Source organism: Callithrix jacchus, chromosome 9 (assembly GCF_049354715.1).
Source record: "Callithrix jacchus isolate 240 chromosome 9, calJac240_pri, whole genome shotgun sequence".
Taxonomy (NCBI): domain Eukaryota; kingdom Metazoa; phylum Chordata; class Mammalia; order Primates; family Cebidae; genus Callithrix; species Callithrix jacchus.
Genome location: NC_133510.1, coordinates 126,846,468 through 126,865,190, shown reverse-complemented (window position 1 = coordinate 126,865,190; position 18,723 = coordinate 126,846,468). Strand labels below are relative to the sequence as shown.

The 18,723-nt window shown below is 46.4% G+C and overlaps 1 protein-coding gene across 4 annotated transcripts in view; it reads right to left on the bottom strand.

The window, feature by feature from the left end:
* The window catches only part of TCTN2 (tectonic family member 2), a 36,244-nt gene extending 24,314 nt beyond the window's left edge, over positions 1 to 11,930 (bottom strand). For 2 of the 4 annotated variants that reach the window (XM_035258089.3, XM_054239087.2), the window contains exons 1-6: positions 11,739 to 11,930; positions 11,449 to 11,556; positions 10,924 to 11,000; positions 8,796 to 8,991; positions 1,630 to 1,730; positions 66 to 262 (exon numbers count right to left, since the gene is read on the bottom strand). In XM_035258089.3, coding sequence (XP_035113980.2) covers positions 66 to 262; positions 1,630 to 1,730; positions 8,796 to 8,991; positions 10,924 to 11,000; positions 11,449 to 11,556; positions 11,739 to 11,817 — 758 coding nt within the window. In that variant the 5' untranslated portion in view covers positions 11,818 to 11,930. The remainder of the gene's footprint in view (positions 1 to 65; positions 263 to 1,629; positions 1,731 to 8,795; positions 8,992 to 10,923; positions 11,001 to 11,448; positions 11,557 to 11,738) is intronic. The other 2 variants (XM_035258090.3, XM_054239088.2) reach the window with 1 other exon arrangement.
* Positions 11,931 to 18,723: the final 6,793 nt, after the last annotated feature.

The following is an 18,723-nucleotide window of genomic DNA, read 5'->3' as shown; positions in this document are numbered from 1 at the left end:
TAGAGTATGGCCCCACCAGGGCGGGAGAACAATGCCCTATCCCAGGCGGCTGCTCAGACACTTACACGGCACCGTGATAGAAGTACCCAAGGAAGGGCGTGTTGGCCAGGGGCGACTGCACGCACAGAAAGGGAAACCAGTCGGGGACAGCGCGTGTCGCCTCAGCGGAGCAGAGCTGATCAAAAGGAGGATTGACGTCTCCTCCAAACACGCCGGTGAAGCAGGACCATCTGAACAGCTCTGTTAAGTTGGATGAGCATTCCTTGAAGGCAAACACAAAGGCAGGGGCTGTGGCCGCAGTGAGGATCTCCTGGCAAGCCCAATGAATGCTCACTCTTTAGGGCCAGTAGGACGTTATTGAGTAAGCAAGAAAATCTATAATCTGTCTCATCTAAAAGTGCCTTGTGCCCATAAAAGGTAAAATAGCTCTAGAATTTATTTTGTCAATTCCCCAAATAAGAAATTTCAGGCATTCAAGGGAACCACAGTTTTACTTGGGACATGAGATATTCCTGGTACAACAAAAGAAGAAAAGATAGTACAGAACAGAGCCCAAATGGAGACAAAACCATAGTACACCTCCTGTCTTAACTGTCATCACCATTCAACCCTTAGCCTACAGACATTTAGAGTGAGGGGAAACATTCCATATTCCACAAGGATCCCCAGGCCCTCATGAGATTATAACAGGACCCAATTAATGTCATCAAGAAATTACTTGGGGCTGGGTGCAGTGGCTCACGCCTGTAATTCCCAGCACTTTGGGAGGCCGAGGCAGGTGGATCACTTGAAGTCGGGAGTTTGAGAAAAATACTCAATTTATATTTTGTACCTGCTCTAAGCCTAAAAGAAAAAAAATAAAAATTTAATTTTTTTTTGAGACAGAGTTTTGCTCTTGTTGTCCAGGCTGGAGTACAATGGGGTGATCTAGGCTCACTGAAACCTCTGCCTCCTGGGTTCAAGCAATTCTCCTGCCTCAGCCTCCAGACTCACTGGGATTAAACACATGTGCCACTGCACCCAGCTAATTTTGTAGTTTTAGTAGAGACGGGGTTTCTCCATGCTGGCCAGGCTGGTCTAGAACTCCCAAGCTCAGGTGATCTGCCCACCTCAGCCTCCCAAAGTGCTGGGATTACAGGTGTGCGCCACCATGCCCGGCCAAAATTTAAAAATTTTTTTAAATACTCAATTTGAAAACAATTTGCAACAGAAAATATAATCTCAGTTTTGGAAGATCATGCCTTAAAAAGCTGTTGGGGCAAGGCATGGTGGCTCACACCTGTAATCCCAGGATTTTGGGAGGCAAATGTAGGAGGACTGCTTGATCCCAGGAATTTGAGACCAGTTGCATCATGGCAAAATCCGTCTCTACCAAAGATACAAAGCAATTAGCTGGGTCTGATGGTGCATGCCTGTGGTCCCAGCTACTCTGGAGGCTGAGGTAAGAGGATCGTTTGAGCCCGGGAGGTCAAGGCTGCAGTGAGCCATAATTGCACCATCGCACTCCAGCCTGGGTGACAGAGCAAGACCCTGTCTCAAAAAAACAAAAAATAAACAAAGCTGTTGGTGGCGCTCCTGGTGTTCTCACAGGTACTGTAACTTTTGTGCCCAATAATCAAAAGAACATACCTGGTCACAGCAGCAGCAAATATCACAGGCCCCAGCTGTTAAATTACAAGGACAAGGACCAAGGGGCTGATACACTTGGTTAGGAATGATAGTCACGTTCTCTGAAAAGTACACACGACAGAAAAATTCAGCTTAAGAAACACTCTGACAAAGCATTATCACATTTTTGACATTCAAAAGAAAGCTGAATTGTCTTGTTTTGTAAATCATCATTACCAAGTATGCTACATTAAGGAATCCACAAAATATCTGAGGCCTGCATCTACCACTCCAGCAAAAACCCAAATACAAGAAAACACGCCAGTTACAATGAACCAAAAAAGTCATCGTTGATGTGGAAGATAATCAATTGACTAAGAGTCACAAGTTAGTATACACATAATGTACTGATTTTAGGCTGGGTGGGGTGGCTCACACCTGTAATCCCAGCACTGTGGGAGGCCAAGGCAGGCAGTTCACCTGAGGTCAGGAGTTCGAGATCAGCCTGGCCAACATAGTGAAACCCTGTCTCTAACAAAAATACAAAAAGTAGCTGAGCATGGTGGTGTGCCCTTATAGCCCAGCTACTCAGGAGGCTGAGGAAGGAGAATCGCTTGAACCCAGGAGGCAGAGGTTGCAGTGAGCCGAGAGCATGCCACTGTACTTCAGCCTGGGTGACAGAGTGAGACTCCATCTCAATAACAACAACAATAATAATAATAATGTACTGATTATATTTTTCTTTTTTGTTTTTTTTTTTTTGAGACAGAGTTTTGCTCTTGTTACCCAGGCTGGAGTGCAATGGCGCGATCTCAGCTCACCGCAACCTCCGCCTCCTGGGTTCAGGCAATTCTCCTGCCTCAGCCTCCTGAGCAGCTGGAATTATAGGCACGCGCCACCATGCCCAGCTAATTTTTTGTATTTTGAGTAGAGACGGGGTTTCACCATGTTGACCAGAATTGTTTTGATCTCTTGACCTCGCGATCCACCTGCCTCGGCCTCCCAAAGTGCTGGGATTACAGGCTTGAGCCACCGCACCCGGTCTATTTTTCAATACTCTGAACAATCCTGCTACGACACATCCTGATACTAAGCATTTTCTCCTGCTAATTCATTTCCTCTTCTTGGAAGATAAAACTGAAGCCATGGTGACATATCAGAGAGCTTATGTGGAATCCATCCAATTACAAGATCATATTTAATTATGCTAGACACTTGACTTCAAGTCTCTATTATGCTGTGAACTCAGATCCTCACACCATGATTCTGTTTCAATCATGGAGGAACTAACTAAGTAAAAAGGAGCCAACTGTATTTTATTGTATTTTAATTTTTTCAGATAGGGATCTCACTACAATGCACAGGTTAGTACTAAACTCCTCAGTCCTCCTGCTTCAGCCTCCTGAGTAGCTGGGATTACAGGCGAGAGCCTATAGGAGGCTCATCTTTATAATTCCAGCATTTTGGGAGGCCAAGGTGGCTGGATCACTTGAGGTCAGGAGTTTGAGACTAGCCTGGGCAACATGATGAAGCCCATCTCTAATAAAAACACAAAACTTAGCCAGGCATGGTGTTACACACCTGTAGTCCCAGCTACTTGGGAGGCCAAACAGGAGAATCACTTGAACCCAGGATGGCGGAGGTTGCAGTGAGCCAAGATTGTAGCACTGCACTCCAGCCTGGCAACAAAGTGAGACTCTTCCTCAACCTCAAAAAAGAAAAACAAAAGATTAGGTGAGGTGGCTAACACCTGTAATCCCAGCACTTTGGGAGGCCGAGGCAAGTGGATCACAAGGTCAAGAGATCGAGACCATCCTGGCCAACATGATGAAACTTCATCTCTAATAAAAATACAAAAATTAGCTGGTGCATGCCTCTTATCGCTTGAACCAGGGAGGCGGAGGGAGGTTGCAGTGACCCAAGATCATGCCACTGCACACCAGCCTGGCGATAGAGCAAGACTCTGTCTCAAAAAAAAAAAAAAAAAGAAACATAAAAATTAATTTAATAATTTTACTGAAGCCAGCATATCCAAAATGACATCATTGCAACAGGCAATCAATGTAAAAATTATAAATGAGCTATTTCACATTCTTTGTTTCACAGTAAAGTCCTCAAAAACTGGTGGCTATTTGATAGTTACAGCACATCTCAATTAAGACCCATCCCCTCTCAAGTGTCCAGTGTCCAGTGTCCAGACATGGCTCATGACTGTGGTACCCAATAGTGCAGGTGGGACAAACGTGGTATGACCACAAGAGTATGGGGGGGCTGGGTTATGCAGGGATGATACAGTGAGATGAAGCTGGAGTTATGCAAGGATGAGACGATGAGACAGAGGTGGGATTATGTAGGGATGATGCAGTAAGACAGCGAGACAGGGGAGGGGTTATGCAGGGATCCTACAGTGAGACAGAGGCGGGGTTATGCAGGGATGAGACAGTGAGACAGGGATGGGGTTATGCAGGGATGAGTTAGAGAGACAGGGGAGGGGTTATGCAGGGATGAGAATGTGAGACAGGGGAGGGGTTATGCAGGGATGAGAATGTGAGACAGGGGAGGGGTTATGCAGGGATGAGACAGTGAGACAGGGGAGGGGTTATGCAGGGATGAGATAGAGAGACAGGGGAGGGGTTATGCAGGGATCCTACAGTGAGACAGGGGAGGGGTTATGCAGGGATGAGACAGTGAGACAGGGGAGGGGTTATGCAGGGATGAGATAGAGAGACAGGGGAGGGGTTATGCAGGGATCCTACAGTGAGACAGGGGAGGGGTTATGCAGGGATCCTACAGTGAGACAGGGGAGGGGTTATGCAGGGATCCTACAGTGAGACAGGGGAGGGGTTATGCAGGGATGAGACAGTGAGACAGGGGAGGGGTTATGCAGGGATCCTACAGTGAGACAGGGGAGGGGTTATGCAGGGATCCTACAGTGAGACAGGGGAGGGGTTATGCAGGGATGAGATAGTGAGACAGGGGAGGGGTTATGCAGGGATGAGACAGTGAGACAGGGGAGGGGTTATGCAGGGATCCTACAGTGAGACAGGGGAGGGGTTATGCAGGGATGAGACAGTGAGACAGGGGAGGGGTTATGCAGGGATGAGATAGAGAGACAGGGGAGGGGTTATGCAGGGATCCTACAGTGAGACAGGGGAGGGGTTATGCAGGGATGAGACAGTGAGACAGGGGAGGGGTTATGCAGGGATGAGACAGTGAGACAGGGGAGGGGTTATGCAGGGATGAGATAGAGAGACAGGGGAGGGGTTATGCAGGGATCCTACAGTGAGACAGGGGAGGGGTTATGCAGGGATGAGACAGTGAGACAGGGGAGGGGTTATGCAGGGATCCTACAGTGAGACAGGGGAGGGGTTATGCAGGGATGAGACAGTGAGACAGGGGAGGGGTTATGCAGGGATGAGATAGTGAGACAGGGGAGGGGTTATGCAGGGATGAGATAGTGAGACAGGGGAGGGGTTATGCAGGGATCCTACAGTGAGACAGGGGAGGGGTTATGCAGGGATGAGACAGTGAGACAGGGGAGGGGTTATGCAGGGATGAGACAGTGAGACAGGGGAGGGGTTATGCAGGGATCCTACAGTGAGACAGGGGAGGGGTTATGCAGGGATCCTACACTGAGACAGGGGAGGGGTTATGCAGGGATGAGACAGTGAGACAGGGGAGGGGTTATGCAGGGATGAGACAGTGAGACAGGGGAGGGGTTATGCAGGGATCCTACAGTGAGACAGGGGAGGGGTTATGCAGGGATGAGACAGTGAGACAGGGCAGGGGTTATGCAGGGATCCTACAGTGAGACAGGGGAGGGGTTATGCAAGGATCCTACAGTGAGAGAGGGGAGGGGTTATGCAGGGATGAGATAATGAGACAGGGCAGGTTATGCAGGAATGAGACAGTGAGATTTTTGTATTTTTTTGTAGAGATGGGGTTTTGCCATGTTGCCCAGGCTGGTCTTAAACTCCTGGGCTCAAGAGGTCCACTTGCCTCAGCCTCCAAAAGTGCTGGGATTACAGGTGTCAGCCTCAAGCATATTTCTCAACGGAAAAAAAGTCAGTGCTTTGAATGGTACTGCTATCATGAATCCCTCCTGTTGTGTTTTTTTTTTTTTTTTTAATTACTGAATACTTTGTTTTTGCTTTGTTTTGAATTTTAAGCCAAAGAAAAACTTAAAACTTTTAAGTAGGTAACACATTTGCATGGTTCTCAAAAAATCAAAAGCAGATTAAAAAAAACAAAAGTCCTCCCTGTCAGCCCTTTCCTAGTCCCACATCATCCTCCAACTTCCTTCCAGAATTTCTTCATGCAAATGTTTGCATTTCTGCATCCTTTATGACAAGAGCCAGCACACTGTGGGCAGCCATCTGCACTTCTGGCTTTTCTCACTTCATTCATCTTGGAGGTCTTTCCATGCCTCCACTCTGAGGGCACAGTGGTCTGCTGCAGGGAGCTGTGGAAACTCCTCTTATCATCCTCAACTTCGAGAAGTACAAGAAGGACCACAGTTCAGGATGTAATAAGGGAAGTGGCAGTAAAGGAGCCTCCAGGTCACAGACTTTCCCTACTGAAGTCTGGAATGCTTCTCCCTCCACGCCACATGGCCATAAAGGCAAGAGATGTCAGAGTTTGCCGCAGGGGACAGGGAACATGGCAGTAGCAGTCATTATAGCAGACCCCTCTACTTCGGCACATCTAGTAGAAAGCTCTTTTGGTTTAAGAACATTGACCTCACGTGAGAGGGAGATTTTCTCACGTCCAAAGATTCATGTATATGGGCATAATGATCTTTGCTGTAGCATCAAAAGCTGGGAACAGGCCAGTTGCAGTAGTTCATGCCTGTAATCCCAGCACTTCAGGAGACTAAGGTGGGAGGATCACTTGGGCCCAGTAGTTCAAACCAGCCTGGCTAATATAGTGAGACCCTGTCGCTACAAAAAATGTAAAAATTAGCCAGGTGTGGTGGTACACGCCAGTAGCCCTAGCTACTGTGGAGACTGTGGCAGAAGAATCACTTGAACCAGGAAGGTTGGGGCTACAGTGAGCCAGGATCATGCCCCTGCATTCTAGCTGCAGCCTGTGTAACAGAGTGAGACCCTGTCTCTAAAAAAGTGAAAATAAAAATAAACTTTAAAAAAAGCTGGAAATGACATAAACTTCATCAGCAAAAGACTACTTAAATAAACAACAGTCACCAGGCACAGTGGCTCATGCCTGTAATCCCAGTACTTTGGGAGGCTGAGGTGGATGGCTCACCAGGTCAGCAGATCGAGACCATCCTGGCTAACACAGTAAAACGCCATCTCTATTAAAAATACAAAAAATTAGCCACGCATGGTGGCACATGCCTGTAATCCCAGCTACTTGGGAGGCTGAGGCAAGAGAATCACTTGAACCCAGGAGGCAGAGGTTGCAGTGAGCCAAGATCATGCCACTGCACTCCAGCCTGGGCAACAGAGCGAGACTCCATCTCAAAAATAAATAAATAAACAAACAATAGTCTATCCACACAATGGAATACAATGCAGCTCTTAAGAAGAATGAGGTGAACCTACATGTGTTCATGTGGAATCATCTGTTATAACATTTTTTTTAAAGTATAGAATCATGAATCATGTGTTGTTACTGTGTGTGTGTGTGTGTTTAAGGGAATACACACTTCTATAAATGAGCAGGCTGACTTTAGGAAGGGGAACAGGAAGTCAAAAGCATTCACTGAAAATCTGCTGTTTTTCTATATTCTGTTATCTCATTCATGAGTTTTTCTCTTCCTTTTTTCTTTTTCTTTTTTTTTTTTTTTTAAGAGACAGGATCTTGCTGTATCACCCACGCTGGAGTGAAGTGATGCAATAGCTCCCTGCAGCCTCAAATTCTTATGCTCAAGCAATCCTCCCACCTCAGCTTCCCTATAGCTAGGACTACAGGTAGGTACCATCATGCCCAGCTAACTTTTTGAAATTTTTTATACAGATAGTATCTGCTACATTGCCCAGGTTGGTCTCGAGCTCCTGGGCTCCAGAAATCCCCCTGTCTTGGCCTCCCAAAGCACTGGGATTATAGGCTGGGAGCCACTGTGTCTGGCCACCCTTCCTTTCTTCTTCTTAAGATGGAGTCATGAGAAGGCCATGCACAGTGGCTCACGCCTGTAATTCCAACACTTTGGGAGACCAAGGTGGGCAGATCACAAGGTCAGGAGTTCAAGACCAGCCTGGCAAATATGGTGAAACCCCATCTCTACTAAAAATACAAAAATCAGCCAGGTATGGTGGTGCATGCCTGTAGTCCCAGCTACTCGGGAGGCTGAGACAGGAAAATCTTTTGAACCTGGGAGGCGGAGGTTGAAGTGAGCCAAGATTGCTCCACTGCACTCCAGCCTGGGCGACAGAGACTCTGTCTCAAAAAAAAAAAAAAAAAAAGGAGTCACGAGAATCAATGCATATAAACAAATGTCACCTTCTCCCAAAAAGGATTCAAGGTGGCTTACAAAGATGCAAACAGTAGAGCAAGATCAAATAAATCTGAATAGTACAAAATGAAATTTTTTAAAAGAAAACTAAACAAACGAAAAGTAAGTTTAGAAAGGCAAGACAGACTCAAGTGGAGTTAAGCTCACGTGGCATACACTTATAATCAAACAGGCAAGCTTGACACAAATGTTTCTTTTTGGTGTTTTTTTTTTTTTGTTTTTTTTTTTCTGTTTGTTTGTTTGAGACAGTCTTGCTCTTTCGCCAGGCACCAGGCTGAAGTGCAGTGGTGTGATCTTGGCTCACTGCAACCTCCACCCCTGGGCTTCAAGCAATTCTCCTGCCTCAGCTTCCCAAGTAGCTGGGACTACAGGCACATGGCCACCACGCCCAGTAATTTTTGTATTTTAGTACAGATGGGGTTTCACTATGTTGGCCAGGATGGTCTTGATCTCTTGACCTCATGATCTGCCCACCTCGGACTCCCAAAGTGCTGGGATTACAGGCATAAGCCATCGCACCCAGCCTGGTTTTTTTGAGGTTTTTTTTTATTTTTTTAGACAGGGTCTCACTCTGTCACCCAGGCTGGAATACAGTGACATTATCACAGCTCATCGCAGCCTCAACCTCCTGGGCTCAAGCAATCCTCCTATTTCTTCCTCCCAAGTAGCTGGGACCAACATGCAAGTTTTGATAGTCCAAGACTTCACTTGCCTGAGGCATTATGGGTCAGAGAAGAGTTGGCATAAATTTCCACCTGAATGAGCACATGTGCTAAACAGGTTGAATGACGAGATGCTGAAACCAGAAGGGTCTGCAGGATACAGGGGGACTCGGAGAAGGAATCTGTCTCATTGGAGAAACACCAGTCCAGACCTCTCTTCCACCTTACTGTAACTTCCAACACCTTCTAAAAAAAAAAAAAGGTTGCTTTACTTTTAAAGTGACTCAAAACAAAGTAATGCATAATTGAAAACACAATAAAAGCACACATCAGCCTCTGTTCATTTTATAAAAGGGAAATGTATACAAAGATGACATAGTTATCTTCAGTTCCACCCCATAAACCTACTACGGTAACATGCAAGCCCTGACTCCTACTCGACATAAAAGCAAACAACTTTTAGGCTGGGTGCGGTGGCTCATGGCTATAATCCCAGCACTTTGGGAGGCCAAGGCAGGCAGATCACCTGAGGTCAGGAGTTCAAGACAAGCCTGCCCAGCATGGCAAAACCTTGTCTCTACTAAAAATACAAAAAAATTAGCCAGCTGTGGTGGTGGGTGGCTGTAATCCTAGCTACTCAGGAGGCTGAGGCAGGAGAATCACTTGTATCAGGAAGGCAGAGGTTGCAGTGAGCTGAGAACGTGCCACTGCACTCTAGCTAAGGCGACAGAGCAAGGCTCTGTCTCAAAAAAAAAGCAACTTTTAGAATATTTAGAGAAAGCTAAACACAGATCTGATCAATAAACTCAGTTTATCTCACATCTTTTTAGTTTATCATCCTATCAGTGGAAAGTAAATACACAAAAACAGTCAATGAAAACCATCCTCAGTTTATCCCAGAATGACTTTAGACATGTACATGTTCATTCCTGAGCACAAGCAAAATTTGTCTTTCTCGTCCTTTTATCTCCAGAATTGATGTTGCATATACTATGTGCCCAATAAACACTTATTAAGTAGAAGATACTTAATCTCTCCAGGTTTGAGGATACTTACACATCAGCTCAGGGTTGGGCAAGATCGTGGTTATGAAGCTTATTTTTTTTTTTTTTTGAGATGGCGTCTCACTCTTGTCACCCAGGCTGGAGTGCAGTGGTATGATCCCGGCTCACTGCAACCTCTGCCTCCCAGGTTCAAGGGATTCTCCTGCCTCAGCCTCCCAAGTAGATGGGATTATAGGCACCCGTCATCATGCCCAGCTTATTTTTGTATTTTTAGTAAAGACAGGGTTTCACCATGTTGGCCAGGTTGGTCTTGAACTCCTGACCTCAGGTGATCTGCACACCTTGGCCTCTCAAAGTGCTGGGATTACAGGTGACCCAGCCTGACTAGCTTTTTTTTTTTTTTAAGAGACAGGGTTGGCCAGGCACGGTGCCTCATGCTTGCAATCCCAGCACTTTGGGAGGCCCAGGCGGGTGGATCACGAGGTCAAGAGATCGAGATCATTCTGGCCAACATGGTAAAACCCCGTCTCTATAAAATAATAATAATAATAAATAAATAAATACAAAAGAGACAGGTTCTTGCTCTGTTCATCTGCTGGATGAAGTGCAGTGGTCTGATCTTAGATCTCTGCAATCCTGAACTCCTGGGTTCAAATAATCCTCTTGTCTCAGCTCCCCCACCCCCCTCCAAGTACTGGAGACTATAGATGTGCGCCACCACATCTGGCTATTCTTTGTTTTTGTTGTGTAGAGATGGGGTCTCACTATGTTACAGGCTGGTCTGGAACTCCTGGGCTCAAGCCTGAACCTCCCAAAGAGCTATGAGTACAGGCTTGAGCCATGACGCCTGGCATGAAGCTTTTTTGAGTCACACACCCATTCGACAATCTGAAGGAAACTGGTGACCCTCTCATCAGAAAAATGCACATCCACGCAGAACTTTACACACAATTTCACAGAGTTCACAGACCCCCTGAAATGCATCCAAGGACTCCAAACCCCAGAGTAAGGAACATGTAGGCTGGGTAAGTGTCTACCAGATTCAACAGCCCACAATTCCATGATTGTTCTGAGTATGGAGAAAGTCATGCCTTGTCAAATCAAGAAAGCACTGCAGAAACCCTGCATGGGGGCCCCTTCTCAGGCTACAGAGCAAGTGTATTTCTGGCCTTACCCCACCGGGGGTCACAGTCACACTCCAGTCTTCCGTTTCATTGCTCAGCACTCCACAAGTCGGAACTGGCAATATTCCTAAGAAAAAGAAGATCAGCTTGCAAGGCAGCACAGCCCAGCAGCTCCGGGGGTGCACTCGAGGCAAACTGCCTAGGATGGACTCTCCTTACAAGCCTAGGATTGGGCCCTTTACAAGCTGCGTGCGTGACACTGGGATACAGACAACCTCTCTGAACTTGTTTCCTCATTGGTCACAGGGGATGAAAAGATATTACTGCTCTTACTGGGAAAATGGGATGATACACAATCACAGCTCAATGAATGCCAGACGTTATTATTTCAAGCTTTCTTCGAATCTGTCCATCTGTCCTCTTTGGCCTGCAGCAGCACCCCCATCCTTTTCTTCCCGTGCGACTTTGCAGAGGACAGAGGCAGGGGCCCCAGAGGATGCCACCTAGCCCGGCTCCTTGGAAGGCCTGGATCCAGTCCAACCCCCACCCTTCCCAAAAGAAGGGCCGGACTTTACCCGCCTCGTCCTGCAGCACGGCCAGGGACACGGTCACACCCTCGGTATCTCCGACCAGGGAGGCCCTGACCACAGGCCCGGACATTCGGATGAAAGGAGGGATGAAAGCTAGGCGGGAAGAAAGGGGACAGGGAGGGGTTAGCAGTGCAAGAGCCATCGCCCAAGGTGTGTGTGGCAGCTTGCTTTGGCGGTCCAGACTCCCGAAGCTCCCGGGAGAGTCCAAGTCTGGCCCTTTAACGCCCAGTCCCCTCAGCCCCGGCCCACCGAGGTCCCTGCCGCGCCTTACACACCCAGGTCCCCCCACAGCGGCTTCATGAAGCCCTGCAGAAGGAGAAGCCCCCAAAGAGCGGCCGGAGGCTGGAAGCCCATCCCTTGGGCCTCGCGGGCCTGGCACAGAAGAACCGTGCCCGGCTGAGAAGCCTGGAAGAACTCAGACCCAAATACGCTACAGCTGCCGCCCGACGGCCGCCATCTTGTCAAGCGAATGCCGGGAGCTATGGCAACCACTAATCGGCGACCCGCCAGGAGGAGCGCCGCACTGTGATTGGGCCAGCGGCAAGAGCGGGAGCACCCCGGCCCCGCCCACAATGCCTCGCATTTTAGCTGCTTGACTGGCTGGGAGAGTGACGGCTGAAAAACTATACCTATTAGGTGTTCCGCTTAGTACCTGGGTGAGAAAACAATCTGTGCACCCAACCCCCATGACTCGCAATTTACCTATTTAGCAACCTGCGCATGGACTCCTGAGCCTAAAATAAAAGTTGAAAAAATAAAAATATAAAAGGTCGGGCCGGGCGCGGTGACTCAAGCCTATAATCCCAGCACTTTGGGAGGCCCAGGCGGGTGGATCACGAGGTCAAGAGATCGAGACCATCCTGGTCAACAAGGTGAAACCCCGTCTCTACTAAAAATACAAAAAAATTAGCTGGGCACGGTGGCACGTGCCTGTAGTCCCAGCTACTCTGGAGGCTGAGGCAGGAGAATTGCTTGAACCCAGAAGGCGGAGGTTGCGGTGAGCCGAGATCGTGCCATTGCACTCCAGTCTGGGTAACAACAGCGAAACTCCGTCTCAAATATACATATATATATATATATATATATATGGTCATAAAAAGCAAGGGTGCGTGTACAGTTCAAAAACGAGTTTTCCCCTACCATGAAATTAATGCAACAACAGGCAAGAGCCAGCCTATAGACACTGGCTTCCAAATAAAAACGGTGGGATTTGCTCCTTAATAAACTTGATTTTTATAGGGATTTTTAGTGGGTGGGGACAAAAAGGGGATGGGGCTACATCGTTGTTTTATTTTTATTATTACCTTTTTTTTTTTTAAGACGGAGTTTCGCTCTCGTTACCCAGACTGGAGTGCAATGGCGCGATCTCGGCTCACCGCAACCTCCACCTCCTGGGTTCAAGCAATTCTCCTGCCTCAGCCTCCCGAGTAGCTGGGATTACAGGCACGCACCACCATGTCCAGCTAATTTTTTTATTTTTAGTAGAGACGGAGTTTCACCTTGTTGACCAGGATGCTCTCGATCTCTTGACCTCGTGATCCACCCGCCTCGGCCTCCCAAAGTGCTGGGATTATGGGCGTGAGCCACCGCGCCCGGCTTGTTTTATTATTATTCTCATTACTATCATATATTATGTGTTTTTTTATGTTTTATATTTTTATAAAATATATTTTATTTCATATATCTATCAAATATACATTATTGGTATCTATAAAACATATATAGGCCAGACGCAGTGGCTCACGCCTTTAATCCCAGCACTTTCGGAGGCTGGCGGATCACGAGGTCAGGAGTTCAAGACCAGCCTGACCAACGTGGTGAAACCCCGTCTCTACTAAAAATATAAAAATTAACCAAGGGTGGTGGCACGTGCCTGTAATCCCAGCTACTCAGGAGGCTGAGGCAGGAGAATTGCTTGAAGCCCGGAGGCGGAAGTGGCAGCAAGTCAAGATCTGCCACTGCACTCCAGCCTAGGTGACAGAGCCAGACTCTGGATCAAAAAATATATATATATAATATGTATTTATATTTTATCTTATAAAATAAATATTTATCTTTTATATAAATATAAAATATATGCACATTTTATACATTTTAAACTTGTATTTTATACTTGTATAAATTTTACATTTTTATAATTATTAATCATTTATTTTTATCATTATTGTTTTTCTTATCATTCTCCTAGGTTTTTAAAGGATTTTCTCCCCCGAACAGAGCTCTCAGCACTCTAAAAGCAGAGCCAATCACAGAACACACAAAAGGTTTTGCCCAGCAATAGGACAGATGTGAAAGAATCAAAATTCTGTCTGGAAAAAAACTGTTTTTCTTCTGTCAATAGCCTCAAAACATTTCAAGCATTGTCGCAGCTTGGGGACTGAGAGTACAGGCCGTGAGGTCCGGCTGCCTGGCGTGGGATTTCACCTTCCCTCCACGGATATTCTCAGCTGTTAAGTGATGTTGGGCAAGTCAACCTCTCTCGGCTTCAGCTTCCTCATCTATAAAAAAGGCATGACAGCCTGTAATCCCAGCACTTTGGGAGGCCGAGGTGGGCGGGTCACTGGTGAAGAGATTGAAACCATCCTGGCAAACACGGTGAAACCCCATCTCTACTAAAAATACAAAAATTAGCTGGGCGTGGTGGCGTGCGCCTGTAGTCCCAGCTACTCGGGAAGCTGAGACAGGAGAATTGCTTGAACCCGGGAGGCGGAAGTTGCGGTGAGCCAAGATCGCACCATTGCACTCCAGCCTGGTGCCTGGCAATGGAACAAGACTGTCTCAAAAAAAAAAAAAAGGCATGATAATAATCCTTCCCTGGGGATTGTGTGAGGATGAAATGAGGTAACAGATCTAATGAGGTTAAAACAGTGCATGGCATTAGTAAGCACTTAGTTTATGATCACTTGTTAGCTACCAGGGGGTAGTGTGTCCTTTAGCTGGGACAACCATTATGGCATTGAGCATTGTGGCTGACTGACAGTAAATGCCAAATAAATGTTGGCCATTATTACTTTTTTTTTTTTTTTTTTTTTGAGACCGGGTCTCATTCTGTCACCCAGGCTGGAGTGGTGCAGTGGCACAATCATAGCTCACTACAGCCTCAAACTTTTGGGCTCAGGTGATCCTCTCACCTCAGCCTCCCAAGTAGCTGGGACTACACCACCACGCCCAGCTAATTTTTGCATTTTTTTGTAGACACAGGGTTGCACCATGTTGCCCAGGCTGGTCTCAAACTCCTCACCTCAAGTGATCCTCCTGCCTTGGCCTCCAAAAGTGCTGGGATTACAGGTATGGGCCACCACACCTGGCCCCAGTATTCTCTCAATGTTCAGTTATATATTCATATATAACTGAATGTTATTATAGTCATATATCATTGAATATATAGATATATATATTCATATGTAACTGAATCTTAGATCAGCAAATCTAATATTGTGGAAGGATTCTGAAAGTTGAGCTTTATAAGAGCCTGACACTGGGCATTATCTTTTTTTTACACTCCTTGAAAAATTGTGGGGCACTGCAGTTCTAACACGAGCATGAAATTTTCCCCTGTATCTCAGCTCCTCTCTGGAAGACTGCGAAATATTTACCTCTCTTGATATCTTGGAATAAAGCCTAGGAGAATATCACTAAGAGGAAAGCTTTCACACACTTAAATATTTCTGTTATTCCCCCTCTGTCTCTGGGAGAAATTAATCTGCAGGTTAAGTTGGCATGGCCAAGCAGTAAAGATTGGGAGATAAATCCTCCCAAAAGAAAACATTACTGAGCCAGACTTGGTGGCTCATCCCTGTAATCCCTGCACTTTGAGAGGCCAAGGCAGGCAGATCACTTGAGGCCAGGAGTTCAAGACCAGCCTGGGCAACACAGAGAAACCCATCTCTATCAAAAAATACAAAAGTTAGCTGAACAGCCAGGCGTGATGGCTCACGTCTGTAATCCCAGCACTTTGGGAGGCTGAGGCGGGCAAATCACGAGGTCAAGAGATCAAGACCATCCTGGCCAACATGATAAAACTCCATCTCTACTAAAAATACAAAAATTAGCTGGGCATGGTGGTGCGTGCCTGTAGTCCCAGATACTCAGGAGGCTGAGGCAGGAGAATCGCTTGAACCCGGGGAGCAGAAGTTGCAGTGAGCCAAGATCACACCACTGCACTCCAGCCTGGGCAACAGAGTGAGATTCCATCTCAAAAAAAAAAAAAAAAAGATAGAAAATACCTGAAGCTGGTGATCAGCAGCTTCCCAATAAGATCTCGCGAGTTGGACAAGCAGGCTCAAGCATGCATAGTAAGAGGCAAGATGGCAGAGTTTTACTGGTGTATAACCTTCCTCTAGGAACACTCGACTGGTAAAGGAACATGCCTCAAATGAATGTGCGCACAGCTTTTTAAACACATGGCATGTGCCCCTCCCAAGCCGACCCCAAGGAAAAATCAAGGGAGGACACAAACCTCGGACCATGCTAATGTACAGAAACCCCAAGTCAAGAATCAGATAAGGCACTTGAATCTCTCAAGTCGCCCACTTGGCCCTCTTCCAAGTGTCCTTTACTTCCTTTTGTTCCTGCTCTTAAACTTTTTTTTTTTTTTGAGACAGAGTTTCGCTCTTCTTACCCAGGCTGGAGTGCAGTGGCGCGATCTCGACTCACCGCAACTTCTGCCTCCTGGGTTCAGGCAATTCTCCTGCCTCAGCCTCCTGAGTAGCTGGGATTACAGGCACGCACCACCATGCCCAGCTAATTTTTTGTATTTTTAGTAGAGACGGGGTTTCACCATCTTGACCAGGATAGTCTCGATCTCTTGACCTCGTGATCCACCCGCCTCAGCCTCCCAAAGTGCTGGGATTACAGGCTTGAGCCACCGCGCCCGGACTCTTAAACTTTTAAATAAAGTTTTACCTCTGCTATATACCTTGCCTTGGTCCCTCACTCTGCCTTATGCCACTTGGCCAAATTCTTTCATCTGAGGAGGCAAGAATCAAGTTGCTGCAGACCTGTACAGATTCATCACTGCTAAGGGTAATCCAGGATCTTACCCAAGATCACCAAGGTGGTACCCCTGCAACAGAGGTAAACTATTCATATCTCAGATAGTGAGACTAAAGGGCAAACCTGTCAAAAATAACAACTACAACTTTTAGAGACAATGACAATATACCAAGGTATAAATATTGTAGAAACAATAAAATAAAAATCAGGCCGGGCATGGTGGCTCATGCCTGTAATCCCAGCACTTTGGGAGTCCAAGACAGGTGGATCATGAGGTCAGGAGTTCAACATCAACCTGGCCAAGATGGTGAAATCCCATCTCTACTAAAAATGCAAAACTTAGCGAGGCATGGTGGCCCACACCTGTAGTCCCATCTACTCAGGAGGCCGAGGCACTAGAATTGTGTGAACCTGGGAGGCAGAGGTTATGGTGAGCTGAGATGGCACCACTGCACTCCAGGTTGGGTGACAGAGCAAGATTCTGTCTCAAAAAATAAAGGGATGGAAAAAGATGTTCTAATGAAAATAAAAAAAGGGCAAAAGTAGCTATACTTATATCAGATAAAATAGATTTCAAGACTGGGTGCAGTAGCTTACACCTGTAATCCCAACGCTTTGGGAGGCAGAGGCAAGAGGAGGTCAGGAGTTGCTTTAGCACAGGAGTTCAAGACCAGCCTGGACAATATGGCAAGATGCCATCTCCACAGAAAAAGAAAAAAAAAAGGCCAGACATGGTGGCTCACACCTGTAATCCCAGCACTTTGGGAGGCCAAGGTGAGTGGATCACCTGAGGTCAGGAGTTCAAGAACAGTCTGGCCAAGATGGAGAAACTCCACCTCTACAAAAATTAGCCAGGTATTGTGGCATGTGCCTGTAATCCCAGCTACTCAGAAGGCTGAGGCAAGAGACTCACTTGAACCCTGGAGGCAGAGATTGCAGTGAGCTAAGATCAGGCCACTGCACTCCAGCCTGGGCAACAAATCGAGACTCTGTCTCAAAAATAAATAAATAAATGTGGAGTAGGTTACACCGTCTACAATGATGAAACCATGTAACGGTGCATTTATCAGAATGTATCCCATTAAGCAATGCATGACTATATTATTAAATTGTGTATTGCATCATAAAGCCTGTTCAAATGGGTGATGTGTTTAAAAAATAACATCTACTGAACCATTAAAATTTTACCATAAATAAAATAAATAAATAAAAAGAAAAAAATGATTACAAGAAAAATTATAAAAAGAGGCAAAGAAGGCTGCGTGGTGTTTCACGCCTGTAATCCCAGCACTTTGGGAGGCCTAGGCTGAGGCAGGTGGATCACCCGAGGTCAGGCGTTCGAGACCAGCCTGACCAACGTGGAGAAACCCTGTCTCTACTAAAAATACAAAATTAGCCAGGCGTGGTGGCGCATGCCTGTAATGCCAGCTACTCAGAAGGCTGAGGCAGGAGAATTGCTCGAACCCGGGAGGCAGAGGTTGCGGTGAGCTGAGAGCATACCATTGCACTCCAGCCTGGGTAACAGAGCAAAACTCAGTCTCAAAAAAAAAAAAAAAAAGAGGCAAAGAAGGTCATTATATAATGATAAAGGGATCAATTCAGCAAGAGAATATAACTGCTATAAATATACATGCACTCAACACTGAAGCACTCAGATACATACAGCAAATATTATTGGGGCTAAAGAAAGAGACAGACCCCAGTACAGTAAAGCTGGAGATTTCAACCCCACACTTTGAGCATTGGACATATTATCTAGAGAGAAAATCGACAAGGAAATATCAGACCTAATTTGCACCATAGACCAAATGGACCTAATAGATATTTATGAAACACTTCATCTAATGGCTATAGAATATACGTTCTTCTAAGCACGTGGATCATTGTCAAGGATAGATCATACGTTAGGTCACAAAACAAGCCTTTACAAAAAATAAAAATCAGATCAAGCATCTTTTTTTTTTTTGATAGAGTCTCACTCTTGTCACCCAGGCTGGAGTGCAAACGCACAATCTTGGCTCACTGCAACCTCCAGCTCCCAGGTTCAGGCGATTCTCCTGCCTCAGCCTCCTCAGTAGCTGGGATTACAGGCATGGGCCACCACACCTGCTTTGTTTTTCTATTTTTAGTAGAAACGGGGTTTCGGGGAGGGGAAAAAACAGGAAATGGGGTTTCACCATATTGGCCAGGCTGGTCTCAAACTCCTGACCTCAGGTGATCCTCCCACCTCAGCCTCCCAAAGTGCTAGGATTATAGGCATGAGCC